At 46.1% G+C, this 18031-nt stretch overlaps 1 protein-coding gene across 2 annotated transcripts in view; it reads right to left on the bottom strand.

The window, feature by feature from the left end:
* The window catches only part of C8H4orf36 (chromosome 8 C4orf36 homolog), a 54369-nt gene extending 39412 nt beyond the window's left edge, over positions 1-14957 (bottom strand). Inside the window, exons 1-4 of one of the 2 annotated variants that reach the window (XM_013979046.2) lie at positions 14854-14957; positions 13568-13724; positions 8143-8297; positions 7575-7914 (exon numbers count right to left, since the gene is read on the bottom strand). In XM_013979046.2, coding sequence (XP_013834500.2) covers positions 7763-7914; positions 8143-8297; positions 13568-13632 — 372 coding nt within the window. In that variant the 5' untranslated portion in view covers positions 13633-13724; positions 14854-14957 and the 3' untranslated portion in view covers positions 7575-7762. Of the gene's footprint in view, positions 1-7574; positions 7915-8142; positions 8298-13567; positions 13725-14481; positions 14588-14853 lie in introns of those variants that run through there. The other variant, XM_013979047.2, reaches the window with a different exon arrangement.

Raw genomic sequence — 18031 nt, 5'->3', positions numbered from 1 at the left:
TCTGGGTGTCTCCTTCCATGTAAGCAGGGTTCCCACAGCATCGTACCCGCGGCCTCTTTCCGCCCCTTAGTCCCACCGTCCCAAGGGAAGGGGAGCTAATGGATAAGCTTAGAAGGAGCGAGCGGGCACAGGTGGCCCGAGCCTTCCTTCTTTTCCATCTTGGGAGCTAACATCCTAGAGAACTCCTGGGTTCCTTTCTCAGCAGAGAGTACACCTACCTGAAATCACCATGCTGCCCAGAAGACCTGCTTTGGCCCAGGGCTGCCAGCAATGAGACAGGAAAATCTATCCCAATCCAAATTTCTGTAGAGCCCCACACGAGCCACGGTCTCTGATCTCAGCTTTCTCAATAAGCCAAACAGGCAGCCAGGCCACACTGGGCCCAGCAGGTGGCTTAACAACAAAGACTTCTGGGAATGGCTCAACTTTGAATTCACACCGATCTAGAATTGCATTTCAGTTTCACTCCTTTAAAAGGGGTACCACCTTGGGGAAGTCACAAATCCTTCATCCAGCCGCCCAACCATTCCTTCAGAACTAAAATACGGATTTGAAAACGGGCCAGGTTAAACATACACCTATTATCCCACCCAGCCATTCCTCTCCTTGAAGTATCCACCCAAGAGAAATGAAAATATATGCCCACACAAAGCTCACAGCAGCTGTATTTGTAAGCACCCAGAACTAGAAACAACTCACAGGCCTGTCAATGAGTTCATGGATGAACAAAGTGGTATATTCACACGGCACAACACCACTCGACAATTACAAGGAACATTTACACAACAACATGTTTGAATCTCAAAATAATTAGGCTGAGCAAAAGCAGCTATATCAAAAAAAAGAGTTTCAGGTGATGTAGGCCGCAGAGGCCATGGGAAAGGATGTTAGGGGAGGGACATGGGGACATGACCTTTTTGGCAATGACACGGTTGTCACTTTCCAAAACATCACTATGGCAGCTAAGGATAGACTACAGAAGGCAGGCACGAACGGAAGCAACGAGGTCGCGAAGTGGCTTTCTCCATATTCCAAACGAGAAAGAGTGGAGGCTCAGACAAGAGTGACAGAGGCAGGGAAGCAAGCAGGCATCTGGAACACATTCTGAAGGCAGAGCCGACAGGAGTTGCGATGGGTTGGACTGGGAGGGAAGACGAGAGACGGGGCACAGAGGAATCACGATGCCGGCTACGTTTCTAGACCACACAGCGGGATGCAACTGGTATCATTTAGTGGAACAGAAAAGAAGTGACTGTCCTTAAGACCCTGAGGAGAAGAGCTTGGAGAAACTGAGGGAAAGCAAGACCCTAAGGCACATGGACACGGTGGAGCCAAAGGAGAAGACTGTTTGCCTCCTCTGGGCTTTTGCTTCCCGGTCACCTACTGGCCATACGTTCTGCCTCATCAAGGCAGTGACCCAGTCCTGTCCCTAGACTTTCTTCTCCTGCCTTTCATCCTTGCAGGGCTGTGGTGAGGACTGCAGGAGATGCATAGAGGACCTAGAAGAATTTTTGAATCCAAGTTCTCATTACATGACGTTTTTTCTCTGTCCTTTTGTCCCACTATTACTTAGAGGGAGATGGAAATATTACGTATGTTTGGTGAAGATGGAGAAAAGATAAGAAACAAAATGCTATCATCAACACTGGGAAATCAATACATTGTGCCTAAAAAGGAAAAACCAAGAAGTATCAAAACAAAAGTGTTATTTAAAGATATGGAGATGAATAACAAAATAGGTGAAAGAGGTAAAAAGAATTCTTTCTAAAAAAAAATAAAATCTAACACTGTAAAAAAAAAAAAAGAATTCTTTCTGTAGAAGTGGAAATGAGTTGTGGGGGTACACAGAACTCTTGTTTTTAAAAACAAATCTTTATTTTACCCTTTAAAATACATTTGTGGCGTCCCTGTCGTGGCTCAGTGGTTAACAAATCCGACTAGGAACCATGAGGTTGCGGGTTCGGTCCCTGCCCTTGCTCAGTGGGTTAAGGATCTGGCGTTGCCATGAGCTGTGGTGTAGGTCACAGGCGCGGCTCAGATCCTGCGTTGCTGTGGCTCTGGTGTAGACCGGTGGCTACAGCTCCGATTCCACCCCTAGCCTGGGAACCTCCATGTGCCGCAGAAGCGGCCCAAGAAATCACAAAAGAATAAATAAATAAATAAATAAATACATCTGTAACTGAAAATTTTTTTTAAAAGAGAAATGAACTGAGTTCCATTGAAATTAATAGGTTTTCTCAAGGATATATTAAAAAAAAAAATAGGGGAAGGGGGAGGGACTAGCACTCAGACCTACTGCCTAAAACCTAGAGTTTTCTACCACTGTCTGATGTGTCTGATTTTTTTTTTTTTTTTTTTTTTGTCTTTTGTCTTTTTGTTGTTGTTGCTGTTGTTGTTGCTATTTCTTGGGCCGCTCCCACGGCATATGGAGGTTCCCAGGCTAGGGGTCCAATCGGAGCTGTAGCCACCGGCCTACACCAGAGCCACAGCAACGCGGGATCCGAGCTGCGTCTGCAACCTACACCACAGCTCACGGCAACGCCGGATCGTCAACCCACTGAGCAAGGACAGGGACTGAACCCGCAACCTCATGGTTCCTAGTCGGATTCGTTAACCACTGCGCCACGACGGGAACTCCCACGTGTCTGATTTTTAAGAAATTAAAACTTACTAGTAGCAACAATGCCAGATATATTGTGTGGTAGATTTTTGGACTTTAAATTAGAAGATGTTTCTAGGAAAAAAACTAGTTAAATACGAGAAAGAACACCTGGAGAGGATAGATGTGGAAAAAAGAGGCAGAACTGGGTAACACTGTGAAAGCCCCAACTCCCAAATTTTCAGCCGAGAAACTTTGGGCATGGCTCTTTTTTCTGGCTTTACATGATTTTTATTTTTTCCATGATAGTTGGTTTATTTGGGCGTGGTTCTGACTGGCAGACAAGGATCTTACACAAAGCACGTCTGAATTGGGTACCCAGTGTTCTTTTCAGGGGCTCCTCCAGGGGCTGGTTTCGACCTCGCCTGACTCAGAACACGGACGGGAACAGCAGTCTCTACCAGGTTGGGGGCCGCAGAGAATAATCCCAAGCACCACAGCTTGTTACAGCCCTGCACTAGCACAGACAACAGCACGAGCAAAAGATGACAGGCTCCAGGGAAGCAGCGGGCAAACCTCTCTAACTGGGAAAGGACACACGCAAACCCAGAGCAGACACATCTCCAGAAACGTGTGAGAGATCCACTCCAGTCTAGTCAGGCTGATTGCTCAAGTTCTTCCCCAGTAAAAAGTCAATCCCAAAAGACCGGCTTTTCAAATGCCCAAGTCTCACCAATGATCAAACAGCCTAAAAAAACAAACAAACATGGCCCATTCAAAGGAACAAGATAAGTCTCCAGAAACTGACCCTAAAATAAAAAAAGCAGATCTATGAATTACCTAACAAAGAATTCAAAATAACCATCTTAGGACACAGATAACAAAGTTAGAAAAGTGATACGTGAACAAAATGAGAATATCAACAAAGAAAAACTATACAAAAGAAAAAAAAATTCTGGAGCTGAAGAATAACTGAGCTGAAAAGCTCACTAGAGAGGTTCAACAGCAGAGTTGATCAAGCCTAAGAGAGAGTCAGTGAATCTGAAAACAGATCATTTGAACTTTTGAGTCAGAAGAGTAAAAAGAAAAAAGAATGAAGAAAAGGTGATAGAGTCTAAGTCTGTGTGGTACCAGCAAGGAGACCAAATGGATATACATCATGGGAGTCTCAGAAGAAGAAAGGTGCAGAAGGCCTATCTGAAGAAATAATGACTGGAGTTCCCTTGTGGCACAGTGGGTTAAGGACCTGGCATTGTCGTTGCAGCAGCTCGGGTCGCTGCTATAGTGCAGGTTCAATCCCTGGCCGGGAACTTCCGCATACCTTGGGCGCGGCAAAAAAAATTTGAAAAAAAAAAAGAAGAAATAATGACCAAAAATTTCCCAATTTGAGGAAGAAAATGGATCGTCAACTTCCAGAAGCTCAACAAACTCCATCTAGGATAAACCAAAGAGATTTCACACTGAAATACATCATAATAAAACCGTTAAAAGTCTCAAAGAGAGAGTCTTGAAAGCAGTGAGAGAAAGGCAACTCCTCATGTCAAAAGGAGCTCCTACTAGGTTATCAGCAGATTTCCCCGCAAAAACCTTGCAGGCCTGCGGAGGAGTGGCGGAGGGATAATATATTCAGAGGACATGAAGAAAAAACACTGCCAACTAGGAATCCGCTATCTGGCAACATGACCTTCAAAAATTAAGGAGAAATTAAGATTTTCTCAGATAGACCAACCCGAGAGAGTCAGCCACTAGACCTGCCCCACACGAAAGCCTGAAAGGAGTCCTTCAAGCTGAAACAAAATGACACTAGACAGCAACACGAAAGCACCTGAAAGTGTAAGTGTAAGTGTAAAATAAATATATAAACCAGCAGAAGATACCGTGATACTGTAGTGGTGGTGCTTTCAACACCAGTATAGAACTTAGAAGACAAAGCATAAAAAGTTAACTATAAATCCACATCAATGGGTACACAATTTAAAAATACATTGTCTGGAGTTCCTCAGGTGGCTCAGCAAGTTAAGAATCTGACAATGTGTCCCTGAGGATGTGGGTTCAATCCCCGGCCTCGCTCAGTGGGTTAAGGATCTGGCATTGCCACAAGCTGTGGTGCAGGCCGCAGATGTGGCTCAGATCCAGTGTTGCTGTGGCCGTGTCATAGGCTGGCAGCTGCAGCTCCAATTTGATCCCAGCCAGGGAACGTCCATATGCCACAGGTGCGGCCCTAAAAAAAAGCAAAAAAAAAAAAAAAAAGGATTGAACCTACATCCTCATGGATCCTAGTCAGGTTCATTAACTGCTGAGCCATGAAGGAAACTCCACTCGTTCATTTTTATTTTTGTTTTAAACTGAGACCATATTCAATCACATAATGGCTGAAAGTAGGGGCAGCAAAGCGACTCATCACATAAAAAGGAGCTCCTACTAAATTGCCGGCAAATGTCTCAGCAAAAATCTTAACAGGCTTGAGGGGGATGGAACAGTATATTCAAAGTGTGGGAAGGAAAAACTACTCTACCCCAAAAAAGAAGGCCACACTATGAAATATTTTCTACTACGAACCTCTGACCATGCGGGATTTTCAATCAATAATCAATAAATGTATATTAAGGGGCTACATAAGTTAGCTATCAAGGTCAGGCACTAAATTACTATGGTCAGGCACTACAGTACTAACGTAAGTAAAAAACTTATTCTTATGTTATTTCAGGAGAGATAAGCACACATAAATTACATTTATTTTTGTGATGTAATTTTACTTCAATATGTGCAAGTTATTTTTTTTTCTTTTTACGGTCACACCTGCGGCATATGGAAGTTCCCAGGCTAGGGGTCCAATCAGCACTGGAGCTGTCGGTGTACACCACAGCCACGGCAACGCTGGAGCCTTAACCCACTAAGCGAAGCCAGGATCGAACCCGCCACCTCATGGATACCAATCAGGTTCTTAACCTGCTGAGCCACAACAGGAACCCCCAACACGAGCAATTTAAACCAGGCTCAGAAATATCTGCCTAAAAACATTATTAGAAGAATCTTAAAGCTGCAAACAACCATTTTTTTCCCAAAAGAATGATGGGAAACTAAAGTTTTTTCAAATCCCACCTTTTCCCAAGGAATATTTAAATGTTTAATTCTGGAAAGCTCTTTGATCACATATGTATTTCATTCATTTCTCACAGCAGCTCTGAAGAAGGATGGAAACACAGAACTCAAATGCCCAATTAATGTCACTAACTCAGGGTGTGGAGACTCTGAGGTGGGTGGAAGATGCTTAAGGTTCCCTGGTGGCTCCTGAGAGCAGACATAAAAGCAATAGGTCTGTGCCTGAGTTTCATAGCGGCATTTTTCACACACAAACTTTCCACGCTTCTTTTAAAAGGACATAAGCGACAAGCTGATTATCAGAGATTATTGTTTATAAACAGAAATGACCAGGATACACCATAGGTACAGTGGTCAGATTTTTCTTTCTCCCCCCCCGCCCCCACTTTTTAGGGCCTACGCCACCGTCACGGCAACTCAGGGCCGGAGCTGCATCCGCAACCTACACCACAGCTCACAGCAACACTGGATCCTTAACCCACTGAGTGAGGCCAGGGATTGACCCTGCGTCCTCACGGATACTAGTTGGGTTCATTACCACTGAGCCACAGCGGGAACTCCCAGTAGCCAGATGTGTAACTAAAACAATCGGGTCATACGGTCTGGCAAGTTCACAGACGTTGCCAAGAATCAAATAAACATTTCTGAAAATGCAAGACTTCTGGTCTCCACAAAGGTCAGCGGGTCAGCGCAATATCACATACAATCCTGAGGTACCCCGCCACAACGGAGGTGACGCTCACAGCGACAGCTAGCACTGGAGTGCTTCTCAGCGCGTGCCACGCGGCTTTCATCCAGTCCTCGTCACGACGCCGTGCAGCAGGTACCGGGACTCTGCCCATCTTACATGTAAGAAACCCGAAGCTCGGACCATCAACTAACCTGCCCCAGGTCACACTACTGGGACTTGAAGAAAGCACACGGGGTTACAGCATGCACACTCTCAAGTACAACACCTTGCACAATAAGGCTAAAATACGGGACCATGACGTGCTACTGGATCATCTAACGAACGCTAAATTGTGCTTCAATATAACGTTCACATCCAGGTGTGCTTTGCTGGATTCAAATTCTAGGAAAACTGGTTCATGCAAGTCCAATTCTTTCCAGCTCATCAATTCCCCCTTCTGCAACCACTCTGTACAACTAAAGAGTTTCGCTCACAAACGAGATCTCCGTTCCTATCATTTTCCCACGTGCATGTGTGTCCCCCCCCCCCCCCACCGCTCCAGCAGGCCTCCCAGAGAGACAACGCGAAACAAGGCAAAAGGAAAAAGACGGTTTCTTAGGAGAACGAAAACAAAGGCAGTTCTACTCACCACTTTAAAGTACCCCATGAGGCTAGTAAATGATGTTTCACTGGCACTAGAGACTTACAAATGAAACCTACCATTTTCTTAAAATGTTTCACAGTTGATCCTTTTAAAAAATTTCCCCCTCTCTCCCTGTTGGTACCTCCTTGGGGGTCTCAAAGATGAACATTCAGAATATTCGTAGGAGTTCCCGCCATGGCTCAGCAGAAACGAATCCAACGGAGATCCATGAGGATGCAGGTTCGATCCCTGGCCTCGCTCAGTGGGTTAAGGATCTGGCATTGCCATGAGATGTGCAGTAGGTCGAAGACATGGCTAGGCCCTGGCATTGTGGCTGTGGTGTAGGCCGGTGGCTACAGTTCCAATTCAACCCCTCGCCTGGGAACTTCCATATGCTATGGGTGCCGCCCTACAAAGCCAAAAAAAATTTTAATTAAAAAAAATATTCTTCAAAATAATGTCTTTTGGCAGGGGAGGGGAAAAAGTCTTCGTACAATTTCGCAAAAATCAAAATGAATGGCACAAATGACTCAATACCAGCTACACTGTCATCTACGTACCGTGCTGTCCCTTCTGCTATGAAGGTACCAGTACATGGCGGGGATCCAGAAGGTCTGTCCGAGCTGTCCGCTACCCCACGGGAGCTGGCGCACCTGCCGGGGGTCGAGCGATGTCTGCACCCAACTTCACACAGTGCAAGGTCGGGGCCCTTGGTGCTCTTTGGAAGCGGAAGGCACAGAGCGCAGACTCAGCTACGAGACGCCCAGCACTTGGGCGGAAGCGGTCTTCTCAAGCCACCCGGCCTTGCCCTCAGGGAAAACTGAACCTCCTCGGCTGTGTTTTCCTGATGGTTCAGGTTATTCAAACGCCTCATTTCATACTCCCTTTCAAGTCGGATGGCTGAAAAATAAAACACGTGAAGCAAGGCAACCGACATTTTCCACTAGGCATGATTTAGTCAAAACTGAATATCCATCACCCAGAAAAATGCACATTCTTGGATACCAAACGCGAAGACAGGCCTACCTAGATAGGGAGCACGGGTGCAAATGAGCTGATTGAAACATTTCTCTAATAACCAAAATAACACACAAAACTGGCAATTAAAGTAGTTCGTATAGAACTTACATTCTGCTGAAGGGAGCACACCGTCCTCACTGGTTTGACATTTTTTGAGGCGTATCAAACTACCAAATGCAATTTCTTCCAAGAAAGGCAACTTGATGCTGGTTAGTTTCGTGTGCCAGGTCTCTGTAAGCAGTGCAAGTTCCCAGGGGTCCTGGCTGGGGCAAAAATTCATGAATTCATTCAATAGATACTCATTGACATCTACTGCAGGACATGGAAAAGGCATCTGAATTCTTAGTTCCGTTTCCCACTAGACATTTTGGTTTATAGGCGAGTATTCAGGATTTTCCAAAGTTGCAAATCTAGCCAGGAGAAGGAGCCTTATATTAACCAATGTAGAGCTATATTGAAAAATGACCACTAATTGCAATGACAGGAACGTTTGCTCAAAAAACAGCCTCCATGGAGTCAATCCAATCTTTCCATGTCTTTAAAGAGGATGTGGTTAAGAACTGTAAGCTCTGGAGTTCCTGCTGGCACAGTGGGTTAAGAATCCAATTTCAGTGGCTAGAGTTCGATTCCTGGCCTGCTGCAGTGGTTTAAGGAGCCGACATGGCCCCAGCTGCAGCTTGGATTCAATCCCTGGCCCAGAACCTCCATACACCAAGGGTGCAGCCGTATTTAAAAAAAAAAAAAAAAAAAAAAAAAAAAAAAAAAAAAAACACGAAAGAAAGAAGAAAACAAACAACAGCAACAAAAAACTGCAAGCTCTAAGTCTTTCTTGGCTGATTAAAAGTATGTTCACATTTGGAGGTCTCATCATGGCTCACTGGAAATGAATCTGACTAGCATGCATGAGGACACAGGTTCCATCCCTGGCCTCGCTCACTGGGTTAAGGATCCTGTGAGCTGTGGTGTAGGTCGCAGATACAGCGTGGATTCCCTCATTGCTGTGGCTGTGATGTAGGCTGGCATCTACAGCTCTGATTCCACCCCTAGCCTGGGAACCTCCATATGCTTCGGGTGTGGCCCTAAAAAGCAAAATAGATAAATAAATAAAAGCAGCACTAGTGTCAAGAGAAGTCTTAGAAAACTGGAGAAGGGAATGAAATCCCAAAAGACAATATTTAAAAGTAATCACAGAGTTCTCGCTGTAGCCCAACACGATCAGCAGCATCTTGGGAGTGCTGGGATGCAGGTTTGATCCCCGGCCTGGCACAGTGGGGTAAGGATCTGGCATTGCCACAGCTGTGGCTCAGGTCTGGACTGCGGTTTGGATCTGATCCCTGTCCTGGGAACTCCATATGCCATGGAGCAGCCAAAATAAAATTTAAAAAAAAAAGTATCACAATGAACTTTCAATGGATTGTTCTGTGTATCCTAATTTGGAAATGTATTTGCTACATTTCTCATCTGTAGTCAACATGCATTCATATGCACGAGGAAAGATGAAAGACCTGCTTCGGTACCGGTAGGGGAAGTGAGGACATTCTACCCATGCCATCTGTTTTCCTCCTCAGTGTCCTTGTTTTTTGGTGGCTTATTTTATTTTATTTTGGCCTCCCAGAGGCATATGGAGTTCCTAGGATCAGAGCCGAGCCGCAGATTCAACCTATGTTGCCGTGACCTACACCATAGCTGTGGCAATACTGGATCCCTAACCCACTCTGCAGGACAAAGGATCGAACCTGCACCCCAGTGCTGCAGAGATGCTCCGGCCCCTTTGCACCACAGCAGACACTCTGACTTCCCTGCTACTTTATATTAACTTTAAAGAGTGACTTGAAATCTACAGTTATTATAAATGCCCTTGAGCTAATGCACAAAGGCATGGTCATGAGGACTCAGTGAAGCATCGTTTGTCACAACAGAACCCCCCCAAAATAGCTTTACTATCTATCAAGAAGAGCCTGGTTAAACAAACTGTAGTACACACATATAACGAAAGAATGAGGTTTATCCTTATACATTGACTTGGAAAGATTGGCAATAAGTAATATTTACCTAGCACCTACTACATGCTAGACACTGTCTTAATCAGTTTACACATATAAACACATGTAATTGCCATAGTAACCCTCTGAAGTAGACAGATGCTACTGTTATGTTCATTCTCTGGATTAGGAAACAAGGCTAGAGAACTTGCTCAAGGTTACAAGGCTTGAGTTTGAAATTTGAACCCAGAAAGGCAGACTCTAGAATCTATGCTCTTAACTATGAGGCTGCACAAGACACAGTAGGGGAGAGAGCAAAGCTCAATACAATCCCAAGTGTAAAAACGTGTGTACACACATATGTGTGTGTGTATCTCCTGAGCAAGGGTTAGTTCAAGGGTTAGAAATGCTAGAAAAATATAAGCACTTGACCTGGGTGGGGATGGGAATGGGATTATGAGAAATAACATTTCATTTTTCCTGTCAAATGCTTCTGTGCTGTTTGAATGTTTTTAGTATATGTTTTTAAATTAAAATTTTCCAAAAACACTTAACCAAAAAAAGCCCAAAGCGAGGAGCTGCCTCAGCAAATGAACTCCAAAGAGTTCTCTTCCTCTCAATTTAGCTGCTCTTACAAAAAGAATATCAAATATTTTCTTGTGAGAATGATAGAGTTGACACTGGTTGTATGGATATTATTTATAAGATTCCGTACAGCCAAAACCACAGGATCAGCGACTTTTTTTTTTTTTTTTTTTTTTTTTTTGTCTTTTTAGGGCTGCACCCGCAGCACATGGAGATACACAGACTGGGGGGCGAATCAGAGCTAGAGCTACCAGCCTATGCCACAGCCACAGCAACACCAGATCCGAGCTGAGTCTGCCACCTACACCACAGTTCACGCCGGATCCTCAATCCCCTGAGCAAGGATGTGTCCTCATGGATGCTAGTCAGATTCATTTCCGCTGAGCCACAACAGGAACTCTAGAATCAGTGCTTTAAATCATGCTTTAGACACAAGAATAACTTCATCATAAAAATTATGTTTATAATAATGACTACAGCAGTATTTGCTTATAGTTCAAGGTCTAAACACAGACTGAACTGATAAATCTAAATAGAACGCAGGAGTTCCCATCATGGCTCAGTGGTTAACGAATCCGACTAGGAACCATGAGGTTGCGGGTTCAATCCCTGGCCTTGCTCAGTGGGTTAAGGATCCGGCGTTGCCGTGAGCTATGGTATAGGTCACAGACGAGGCTCAGATCCCACATTGCTGTGGCTGTGATGTAGGCCGGCAGCTACAGCTCTGATTCAACCCCTCGCCTGGGAACCTCCATATGCTACAGAAGTGGCTCTAGAAAAGGCAAAAAGACAGGAAAAAAAAAAAAATTACATAGAATGCAATGGTGAGTTTTCTCTGCCTTTCCCCTGCTCTTGCTTTTGCAACCTGTGGGTTATCTCCATTTATTTCTTAGAAAATTGTCAGAGTAAAATTCAGAGTTCTCATTGTGGCTCAGCAGTGACAAATCTGACTAGTACCCATGAGGATGTGGCCGCACTCAGTGGGTTAAGTATCTGGCATTGTCATGAGCTGTGGTTAGGCCGCAGATGCAGCTTGGATCTGGAGTTGCGGTGGCTGTGGTGTAGGCCAGCAGCTCTGATTCAACCCCTAGCCTGAGAACTTCCATATGCCGCAGATGCAGTCCTCAAGAGCAAAAAAACAAACAAACAAAAAAGTAAAATTCAATTGACTTACAGCAGAAAATGTGTCATAGATTGTGGCAGAGAGATTAAAAAAATAAGTCCAGGAGTTCCTGCTGTGGCTCAGCAGGTTAAGGACTCGACATTCTATGAGGATGCAGGTCCCCTCCTTGGCCTGGCTCAGTGGGTTAAGAATCTGGTGTTGCTTCGGCATAGGCCCCAGCTGCAGCTCCAATTCAACCCCTGGCCTGGGAACTTCCATATGCCACAGGCGTAGCAAGCAAGCAAACAAGAAGAAAGATGTCCAAAAATTAAAAACAAGGCAGCACTATTTCGTTCTTTTTAATGGCTGAGTTGTAGTCCATTGTGTATATGTACCACATCTTCTTAATCCAGTTATCTGTCCTTGGCCATTTAGGTTGTTTCCGTGTCTTGGCTATCGTGAATAGTGCTGCAGCAACACAGGGGTGATGCACCTTTTTCAAGAAAGCTCTGTCTGGATATACGCCCAGGAGTGGAAATGCTGGACCATATGATAGTTCTTTGCTGTTGTGCAGCAACAGGGATGGAACTAGAGAGCCTCATACTATGTGCAGTCAGTCAGAATGAGAAAGACAAATACCATATGATATCACTTATACCTGGAATCTAATATGCGGCCTTTCCACAGAAAAGAAGCAAACTCATGGACATGGAGAACAGACCTGCGGTTGCCAAGAGGGAGGGGGAGGGAGGGAGAGGGACTGGGCGTTTGGGGTTAGGAGAGCCAAACTATTGCATTTAAAAAGGATAAGCAATGAGATTCTGCTGTATAGCCCAGGGAACTGTATCTGATCACTTGTGATGGAACATGATGGAGGAGAATGTGAAAAAAAAAGAACGTATAAATATGTATGAGTGGGTCCCTTTGCTGTACAGCAGAAACTGACAGAACATTGTAAATCAAATATAATAAAAATTTTTTTTTAAAAAGGCAGCACAACGACACCACAGAGGGGAACTCCCATGTGGTAGCAACCCATGTTTATTATGGGTTCACTATTATGTCAGGCAAGATGCAAGTACTTTTTTTTTTTGGCCGTACCCGTGGCACGTGGAAGGTCCTGGGCCAGAGAAGAAACCCACACCACAGTTGCAACCTGCACCACGGCTGCAGCGATGCCAGATCCTTAACTTGCTGAGCCACACTGGAACTTTCAACATGCAATACCTTACATACATTATTTCGTTTGTATTCTTCACCATATAGGTAGATGTTGATGCGTCCGTTTCAGAGGTGTGGAGGCCAAGGCACAGAAGTTAAGTAATTTAAGGCCACATGGGGAGCCAGGGATAGGGCCAGGCTTTGAGCCCCGTTCTTCTTGATCCATGCATCACCCACTAAAGTGTACAGGATGCAAAACTGACTTGTACCAGCTACTTCAGTGTTCTGTTAAGATATATCTGACACCAAGGTATTTTTAGGTAGACTTACACTATCTAAGGTATTTTAAGGTAGCTGTCAGTAGTAGAAAATGCTGCTTTGGAGTAAGAGGACTCAGACTTCGAGCCCTAGTTACTCCCTTACTACATGACTGTGGGACTTTGATCATACCACGCCTCCAAACCTCAGTTTCCTCATCTGAAAGTGTTGTTTTGTTGTAAAGATCAAGCAAAATATATATATTTATATAAATCCTTGTAAAAGCATTTTCCTTTAAAACAAAAACAAACAAAACTATCCACACACCTGAAAATGCCATACAGCACATTATCTCATGGAGAACGTACAGGTGCCCAGTACTTTTATTTTAACAAGGACACTCTCCCCATCCCAGTCAATGCTTAACAGTGATAAAAATACTTACACTTCATAACAATTGCACCGCAAAATGGTTTCCATTGTGTTCTTTCTTGGCAAGCCATAAGCCATGGTGAATTTTTACAGTCCAGTTTCCTTACACAGGTGCCTGGTGTAATGACTCAGATTTTCGGTTGACTTTGCTTGAAATGATTGCCATGCACCTAATTAATGTTAAAATATTCATTTGGATACTTTTACTAGTCAAATAATCAAAATATTCAGAAAAAAATTCTGAACGTCCCTAATTAATGTTTATGAACTGAACTCCTACTGCAGCACCGTCTTTCGTGTTCCATGATGCCATTTTACCGTTTCTCGCCATGTAAGGAGAAAACGTCAGGTGAACAGCATCGGCATTCCGGCCCGGATTTTGTCATTGCCTACACTTGCCTAACTGGCTCAAACACCTCATCACCAAATCGTGTCTGGCGATGTGGCAACAAACAGGTCTGGGGGCACAGGAACTTTCCGTCTTCCGCTGGAGCCCTTTAAAGAATGCAAACCTTTCCACGTTTTCCCTTTTTCAAACTTCTGAACTTAAAAAGTGGCCCACTTTAAGCACCACACCCACTATGCACAAAGATTCCGGGAGCAACTGGCTCTGGAGATCAAGATGGAGATGGGGGGCAGGGAGCGAGAGGGGGGAGGAGAGGGGGCGAGAAGGGGGAGAGGGGAGGGGGAGGGGGCGAGAGGGGGGAGGGGAAGGGAAAGGGGGAGGGGAAGGGAAAGGGGAGGGGAGAAGAAGGGAGGGGGAGGGGGGAAGAAGGGAGGGGGAGGGGGAAAAGGGGAACCCTCCCAGCGCGCCGTCCCGCCAGAGCCCCGCTCCTCCTCCCATCGGCCCCACACGCGGGGCGAAGACGCCCGTTCCGCGCAGGCTTTGCGAGACGGGTGCGGGAGAGGACGCCGGCGCCCCATTACCGGCGCTCGGGGGTCGGGGAGGGACGCGGTCCCCCGCGGGTCGAGGGCCGCGCGCGCGCGCGCCCATCTAGGGGCGCATGTCCGCGCACGCGCCGCGAGCCCCCGCCTCCTTCCCGCTCGCGCGCGCGCGCGGAGCTGCGGGCGCCCCTGCGTCACGCCCCGGCCTCAATAAAGGCCTTTGTGGGGCCGGCCCCGCCCGCGAGGGCCCCGGGGTGCGGAGCCGGGGACGCGCGCCCGCGGGGCCCCACAGCCGAGGGTCGGCTTGTGGTTTGACGGAGCAAACCCGCCGCGAGGCCTTTCCCTGAAAACGCTTCCGAACCCCAGGGGGGTTGTGTGAAGCGACTCGGGGACGGGGTTTGGGGCGCCACTTACAGACACGCGCGGGCTCCGCCGTGGGGCGTCTCCGCGCGCCGCGGGGCGGGAGGGGACGCGGTGCCTGTGCCCGCGCGCCCGGGTGCGTCAAGGCCCTTTTAAACGCCAGGCCTCGGAACACGTGGTACGTGTTAAGCACATCATAGGATCAGAAAGCGTGGCCTGCTGCGCTCGCTTCTGAAGTCGTTGTGCGGTGGGGATTCAGGATGAGTCAATATTTTCATGCGTCAGATGGTCACCAGGTAACGTCAAATGAAAATAGTCCTCTTCCATCTTGCGTGAGGGTTTTGGAGCCACGACGGGTTTGGCATTCTAGTTCTGCCGCTTGCTAACTTGCAGGTCTTGCCTACGTAAGTTCTCTAAGCCTCAATTCCTCACCTAGAAAACAAGTATCATATCCTGTATATTACAGGATTGTTGTGAGGAGCGAAGATTGGGGCTCTAAGGTCTCTGCGGCAGAGGAAGAGCCTAGTCACAGCATCATTGAACAGGGAGGGATCACTTATTATTCCAAAATTACTTATTATTCCACCTGTAGAGAGGAGGAATGGACTAAGCTTTTAAGTTCATAAGCTTTTAGTTCATTTTAAGGTCCTTGACGACCGCACAGGGTCAAACAGCTTGTGAGCTGCAGGGCCAACTTTTGAATCTAAACACAGTACCCCTTCCACCCTGACAAGCTCCCTCTGATATTGGCTCCCAACTAATTAGAACAGGCTCCCAGAGTTAAGCCACCTGCAGCCAGTACGTTTGTGCTTCCCAGAAATTACAAGGTTGCTCTTTCACTGGGTTCCAGTACCGATGGAAAAGGAGCAGCCGGAAGTGAAAGGGGGTGTTCGTATTTTAACACATTGGTGGATTAACACATTCATGGATTTTGAGATCTCCATAGTAGATTTTGACTTGAATTTTTAAAGTAAATTAGTATCCTGGTGGGGGAGGGGAGATGCGTCTACTACATGCCCATAAGTGTTGTCAGTATTGTCCTGTGGAACCCACTCATGCCCGTGTGTATGTGCGGTTTCAAAATAAAATATAGTTCTCAGAGGGGACCTAAACGTTTGCAAGCCACTGTCTAGGATCATTTCATTTTAGTGACAAGGAAGCCAAGACTAAGCTGTTAGCTGAGGTCACACACGATGGGACAGAGATGGGCCACCTTGGAGTTGAAGTGGCTGTGGTTTCCTGGCCTGTTTTCTTTCTATAGGCAGAGAAATTAAGGCACAGGGAGGGGATGTGGTGGGTCCAGGGTCCCTCTGAGAGAAAGGAGTCTGTGAGTTCTCCACATGGGAACTTATTTTCTATGCGTCTCCCTTTGAACAAATATGGTGGAAGGCAGAGCATAACGTCTGAAACGAGGTCATAAAAAGCATTGTGGCTTCCTCCTGAGGTCTCTCTTGGATCACGAACCCTGGAAGAGGTCAGCTGCCATGTTGGGAGGACACTCAAGCCAGCTTATGGAGAAAATCCCACGCAGAGGAATCGAGGCCTCTAACGGGTGGAGCTGAGGCCTCTTGCTACCAACCGTGTGCGTGCCATCAAGGCACATCCCCCAAGGTTCAAGCTTTCAGATAACTGCAGCCCCACTGATGTCTTCACTGAAACTTCATGGGAGACCCTGAGCCAGAACCACCTCAGCCACCTAAGGATTTCTGGTGTTCAGAAAATATGAGATGATAAATGTTCATCGTTTTAAGCCACCAACCTTAGGGATATTTGTTACAGAGCAATGGATAACTAATATACCATTATACCATTAGTGTCTTTTTTTTTTTTTTTTTTTTTTTTGTCTTTGCAGGGCTGCACCTGCAGCATATGGAGGTTCCCAGGCTAGGGGTCAAATCAGAGCTGCAGCTGCAGCTGCAGGCCTACACCACAGCCATAGCAACTCCGGATCCAAGCTATGTCTGTGAACTACAAACACCATAGCTGACGCAACGCCAGATCCTTAACCCACTGAGCAACGCCAGGGATCAAACCTTCGTCCTCATGGATGCGAGTCAGATTCGTTTCCACTGCACTACAACGTGAACTCCCCATTCGAATCTTATTGTAGGAGGAATTTTGTTTTCCTTCTTTTTTTGGGGGGGAGGGTGAGGGGCACGCACCTGAGGCATGTGGAAGTTCCCAGGCCAGGGATTGAACCGGAGCCGCAGCAGCGATCCCAGCTGCTGCAGTGACAATGCCAGATCCTTAAACTTGCTGAGCCACAAGAGAATTCCAAGAGGGAATATTTTACATGGAAGAAAATAGCCGTGTGTTTATCACTGAGATTAATGGCTTGTTTAAAACAAGCAGTAAAACATGCTTTGCTGACCTTTACTGGGCAGCTGCTTCTGCTAGGACCAGTATAGATCCTTAAAAACCATCGGCACAGAAAACACGCTTTGACACTGGAACAACACGGGTTTGACTTTTGTAGGTCCACTTAAATGTGGGTTTTTAATAACCGGGCGACAAGATCTGAAGATGGTTCAAGTCCATGGTTACAGAGGAACCATGGATACGAAAGGCTGACTGTAACTTATACTCAGATTTTTGACTGTGGGAGTAGGGGGGGTCAGTGACCAGACCCCCCCCCATTGTTCAATGGTATACGGTAAGCACCACTCCTCCACTTATTATGAACTAAATAACAGAAAATCGTATGGAATATGCAAAGATATCCAATATAGATCTGGTTCCCACCCCCGTAATTACTATTTTAGTTTTTTTTGAAATATCAAATTGTTTCTAAACATAACTCTCCCTTGCTCTAGCCTCCTTCCTCCCTCTCTCTCCTCTCCCTTCCTCCCCCCTTCCTCCCTCCCCTGCTTTCCTCTCTCTGTCTCCATCTCTATCAACAGCCCCCCTCTGTTCTTCTACTGCCCCGCGTATACCATCTTCACTGATCTCCACTAGTTCAGAGAGTTGCCCCTTGGCATTTAAATTGATTAAGAGCATTGCTGCCACCTAGTGAGAAAACTGAGGTACCGGGAGGACTGCAAAGGAGACATTATCACAAGGCGGAAGCAATGCCAGGGTAATGACATTTGCTGTGCTTTGGTACTTCACGTACAATGTCTCATTTAATTATCACAACAATTGGTGGTACTATTAATTTAGTGATATGATTTTCAGGTTATTAGAGAAGGAAAAACAGCCACCTCCAGCAGGTCACAAGATTTGACCCAAGACT

Source organism: Sus scrofa, chromosome 8, assembly GCF_000003025.6.
Source record: "Sus scrofa isolate TJ Tabasco breed Duroc chromosome 8, Sscrofa11.1, whole genome shotgun sequence".
Lineage (NCBI taxonomy): Eukaryota > Metazoa > Chordata > Mammalia > Artiodactyla > Suidae > Sus > Sus scrofa.
Note: the sequence above shows the minus strand (reverse complement) of the source record. Positions and strands in the feature narration are given on the sequence as shown.